This window comes from Notothenia coriiceps, unplaced genomic scaffold (assembly GCF_000735185.1).
Source record: "Notothenia coriiceps isolate Sejong01 unplaced genomic scaffold, NC01 NC01_scaffold00027765, whole genome shotgun sequence".
In the NCBI taxonomy this organism is placed as follows: domain Eukaryota; kingdom Metazoa; phylum Chordata; class Actinopteri; order Perciformes; family Nototheniidae; genus Notothenia; species Notothenia coriiceps.
In genome coordinates, this window is record NW_011360466.1 from 10,994 (window position 1) to 16,210 (window position 5,217).

The 5,217-nt window shown below is 39.2% G+C and overlaps 1 protein-coding gene across 1 annotated transcript in view; it reads left to right on the forward strand.

Annotated features, from left to right (window-relative positions):
* The window catches only part of wdr46 (WD repeat domain 46), a 12,104-nt gene extending 9,305 nt beyond the window's left edge, over positions 1 to 2,799 (forward strand). Inside the window, exons 10-12 of the mRNA XM_010785485.1 lie at positions 1,135 to 1,325; positions 1,438 to 1,551; positions 1,648 to 2,799. Of these exons, the coding sequence (XP_010783787.1) occupies positions 1,135 to 1,325; positions 1,438 to 1,551; positions 1,648 to 1,767 (425 nt within the window). The 3' untranslated portion in view covers positions 1,768 to 2,799. The remainder of the gene's footprint in view (positions 1 to 1,134; positions 1,326 to 1,437; positions 1,552 to 1,647) is intronic.
* Positions 2,800 to 5,217: the final 2,418 nt, after the last annotated feature.

A 5,217-nucleotide genomic window follows, 5' to 3' on the forward strand; every position in this document is an offset into this window, starting at 1 on the left:
CGAGAACCAGTACAGACTCACCTCAGTCTACGCAGAGCACATGGACGACTCCCTGCTCTTCAAAAAGGTACCACACTTCACATTTATCTGATGCTCTACTTTAATGCTAATATGACAATACTTTGGTTCTATCAAGAACACAGTATTCACACAAAGAAAGACCTAAAAGTTATGTATGAGTGTGTTCAAAAGTAGTAAACTTTTGAACCAGAAAAACACCATTTGAGATGATTAGAATGTAACCATTGACAAAATCCCAGAAATCCAGTTTCAAATCAACTTACCGTAATTTTCGGACTATAAGCCGCGCCTTTTTTCCCATTTTTCGACGCTGCGGCTTATATAACGGTGCGGCTAATCTATGGATTTTTACAGCTAACGGCCACTAGGGGACCTCCTAAATCTATGGATTTTACTGGTTACAGTCCACAACCTTTAACTCTATGGGCTCTATGGCCGGCCCGCGCCCCCCACCTTTAAGCGGCGGACTCCAGCAGGAAAAGCTGGAGGCCGGAAAAGAGTGAGACAGGTAGCGCGCAAAAGTAAAAGTGGAACCGAGAGTGGTACGAGAGACAGAACGAGAGCAAGACAGACAGACATTACGAGAGCTTGACAGTTTGTCCCTGTACCACTGGTTGAAAACCACTGCTGTAGATCACTGCCGGTACGTGCGCTGGGAGCGCACCGTTTAAGTTTGAAAGTTGAAAAGTTTGTGTGTCTGAAACGCTATGTGATACAGTAGTACAGTTTACACAGCACAGTACATGTTCTGTAGCTACTATTGCACTAAATGGTAACACTTGAATACGTTATGCAAATATACAACTTGTTTGTTTAAATTTTAATAAATGGGAGCTTCCTCAAACAGCCATCTCTTTCCCGACAATCCCCTCTGTGCACGAACCCTTACATATGGTAATTAAACATTAAAACACCTGCGGCTTATAGTCCAGTGCGGCTTATATATGTACACATCATTCAATTTAGCTGCTGCGGCTTATATTCAGGTGCGCCTTATAGTCCGAAAATTACGGTATATAGAAAATGTTTTAGATCTTTGAGTTCATCTCATGAATGATGGGTTGAACCAATCGTATCAGCTGCCATTAATGAACTTTTTATTTATATTTACAGGTGCGGGAGAGCCCAACTTCGACGGTCTGGATTCAAATCCATATCGCAGTGCTAAGCAGAGGCAGGAATGGGAGGTTAAGGCCCTGCTGGAGAAGATCCACCCAGAGCTCATCACCCTCGACCCCACTGAGCTGGGACAGGTTGACCAAGCCACATTCCAGCAGAAGCACCAAGACAGGGTCCAAGCTCTGGTCAGTGTCTGGAACTATCCTATTAGCACACATTTGATTTTAGATCTGTTCATTTTATATACTGAGTCATAGTATGTATCCACCCTTCTAAAAGTCTGTTTTGTCTTCCTAGGGCTTTGATCCACTTGCCAAAGAAAAGTTTGTTCCCAGGTATAAGAAGAAGGGTCGTAGTTCTGCCGGCAGTATTGAAAGGCGCAAGAGACAAGTGGCTAATGAGGACCTGAGGGTAAGTAATCAGAGATATACGTTTGAGTGTGATCTTTCTGCTATATCTGCACTGTTTGGCTCATTTTTCGTTTCTTTTGACTTGATTACCCCTCAGGAGACAGTACAGCAATCTTCAGAGGACAAAATGAAGATTGAAAAAGAGAGAAAGGAGAGGGAGAAGAAGGAGGTGTTGTTATCGAGCAAGAAATCTGCTCTGGACAGATTCAAAAAATAAAAAAGGCGGATCCTTTGTGCAACCCAAAACCCAGTGACATTCTGTGGGCGTGACCTTTGAACTTTACATAAAGGACAAATTGTATTGTACACATTACTCCACCGTGGGAACAGATCACGAGCTGTAGAAATTCTGGAGGCAGTCAGCTTAATAAAAACAAATTCTGTTGAATGGCACATCATCAGTAATCAATGTTGAGCACAGTGAAAGGGTAGTTCTATTTAGTGTCTTTAGCCTGAAGCACTTCCTGTCTACATGGCTGGATAATGTGAGTTGCCATGACTAGCATGGGTGTCAGCAAGAATTTGTGTCAAGTTGTATACTTCTCCTGATTAACACATTTTTCACAAATGTTTGACCTTCATTGCTTTGAAGGCTGAACTGTATGAGCGTTTGTCAAATGTTTTATATAAATATGTTCTAAAAAATAAACAACATGATGCCAAGCCTCTAAATTCAGTGTCGCTGGAGATTATGTCTGACTTTAAAATGTGCCATTCTGCTTAAAATGTTTTCAGAATGCATTCTTCTTTATTCATATTGAGTCCCTCCCAAATTCTTCTGCAGCTGTATTTAGGCAAAGTCTGACCTACAGTCACTATTGGCAGCAAAAGCAACATACAAAAGAAATCTTGGGAAAGGACAAGAATGCATGAAATTTCATTTAAGGTTGTTGGAGTACACATGTGGACCTTGGGTATACAGTAATTGCTCAAGCAAAGTATTGTCACAACCAAACCTTCTCTGTTAAACAATCAGTAGTGAATTAAAATGATATCTGAGTAGGCTAGATTTTTAGAGTTTTTCATTCTCTGAACAAGGAGAATTTCTCAGTAACTTGCTCTGAATTACTTGTAATGTGGTCGTTAAAAGTGACTAACAATCCCTGTTCCTCTGTGTGACATCATTGTTCCCCCTAATAGTCAGTGAGAAGTTGATGACAACTGATGTCTATCGTGTTGGATTTACAGCAGGGGTGTCAGAACTCAATTTGTTTACATTTTGTATCAAAGCTGAAGTCTGAAGTGAAAAGGAAGTGACATTTTGAGAAGAAAGGAACATTTTGAAGAAAGTCAAATTCTGAAAAAAACGTGCTTCTGTAAATCAACATGTAACCGTATAATAACCGGCATGGGTTGTGGTATGTATTTGAATGGCTAAAAATGAACGTGCCCTTCAAAGATAGTAATTTAATCTATTTAAGACTAATAAAAGAAGGGTTGAAAGAAAATAAATGCCATATATTTATATATAACTCCCTTACTCCTATTTAAAACACTTTTCCTCCCTTAGAAAGAGAGGCGCTGCACCCTGCTTCTCTGGGTGTCTCGCATAGACTATATACACGGTGTTGGAAATAAAGTCCTTAGCGGTCCCCAGCGATGTCCAAAACGACAATACCGTTTCCCAGGTGGATAAGTAGGCCTAATTGATATCCAGTAAATCTTGCATAAGTGATCTTGATTTCAATTAGACTTGAAGTATTTACTAAATTACCATTTGTTTCCTAAAAAGGTGGCATCTGAATAGCAGTTTGTGCAATCACTAGCATTGATGACTGATTAGGAAAGAACAAGCCTTGACTCTAAAATAATACAAAATCAAAGTAATAAAGAATATGGATGGCAAAACATAACGTAATGTCAGGAGTCGGTGAGGACTCAATCACATCGTAGTGGTCTGTCAACCTCGAAATGATTGCTGGTTTGGGTTCACTAAAATTGATTTCGTTTGTAGTTTTAAAACGTTTGTGGGTTTCTCTTCTAAAATAAAAAGACATCAGGCCATCATAAGATACAATGTGGGTGGAACATTCTAGGCTTTATCCAAACACAGTGCTGCCAACACTCACGCATTGAGCGTGAGAGTCACGCAATTAACCCATATCTCACGCACTCACGCCACACTTGCCTTTCCTCACGCGAAGTTTTCGTCCAAAATAAATGTATATAAATATAAAAATAAAGTTAAGGAACAGCAAACCGAGCGGTCTACGAAATGAGACGGTCTTATGGCTTAGTTCAGTAAAGTTGGAACGATATTGGGAGATTCTGATTTCACGGATCAATAACTCATGAACAAAACGTTATTCAGACACAAATGACGTCTCCTAAGTACCGTAGTAAGGTTGACAAAGAACTACAGTCACATTTTGATTTAAAAAAAAGCAAATATGCGCCGTCCTCCGAGCTGGACACGTTACATTGGTCTCTATCTGCAGCCGGAGAAGAGTGCTCAGGGACCGTCTGCAAAGTGCAACTCCGAAAAAAGAGAATACAATAATATTCAATCACTATTATACAGCTTATTACTACCAAACTCACTACACACATCAATAGTCTCCTGTGTGTCATACTACAGCAAGGAGTTTGGAAGAATATGCTTTAGAATAATTTGGGGGAATATTTATACTAATGTAAATCTTCAATAACTATGGCATCATCTTAAATAACTTTACTATTATATAGTATATTTCTACCAAACTCACTATTTGCATTGTTGTTGTTAGCATCTGGTTAGCTTAACGGATATTAAAAGCTGTTTCTAAAACAAGGAAAGGGAGATCTCTGTCCTGTCAGACTGAGAGATAACTACAGCTCAGTGAGGTAAGGGACTCTCTGTGTAGATAGTTAACTTTAGTCTAGTTATCTCAGTGGGTCTCAAACGTTTTGGTCACCATTTATGAGAATAAATGAAAAACAGTGATGAAATACTATATGACAGTAAAACAAGAATACAGTTTAAAAGGGATTTGTAAAATATCCATAAAGTAAAAGAAAATCTGTTTACAGTTCTGTTTCATATGGGTGCTGAGAGATGTATCTTTAAATTCATTTTGCTCTCAAAATGCACCAGGTTGATGCATTTAACTTCAATATTTTAAAAAAAAAATCCTCCCGGGGGGGCATGCCCCCGGAGCCCCTTAGAGGAGGTGAGGACTCTCCCCACTTGTAAAATAGCACCTCTGCTTACACCTATATGCCATTTTATATGCCGTGAACTGATTATCGAGCCTTCATTGTAAGAGTCGCGGGTATACTGTGTGTGCGTATTCCACTGTAGCGCCCAGTATATTAATGGGAAACCCTAAACTTTGTACATGTTCAATACATTTGTAACACTGTACACATGAACGTTTCTTTTTTCGGTTCACCAAAAAAAAATCTCACTCCAAGCTGAACTCAAATGTTGGCAGCCCCACCTCAACAATAGAATTATGATCAGTGGAAATGGCCATGAAATGGGACCTTTAAGTCATGATGTGAAACGGTTAACAAAGAAAAAGGGAAACTCAAGCTGCTGCTACACTTTATTTTATTTATCTAAAATTAAGCACGTTTAAGATGCACATATTTTCAAAAGCCATTTTATTTATTTTCTCTATTTTATTTTTAAATGCAGCCCGAGAGGAACATTACACACATCCACAGTATTTACTGTATATCTGTA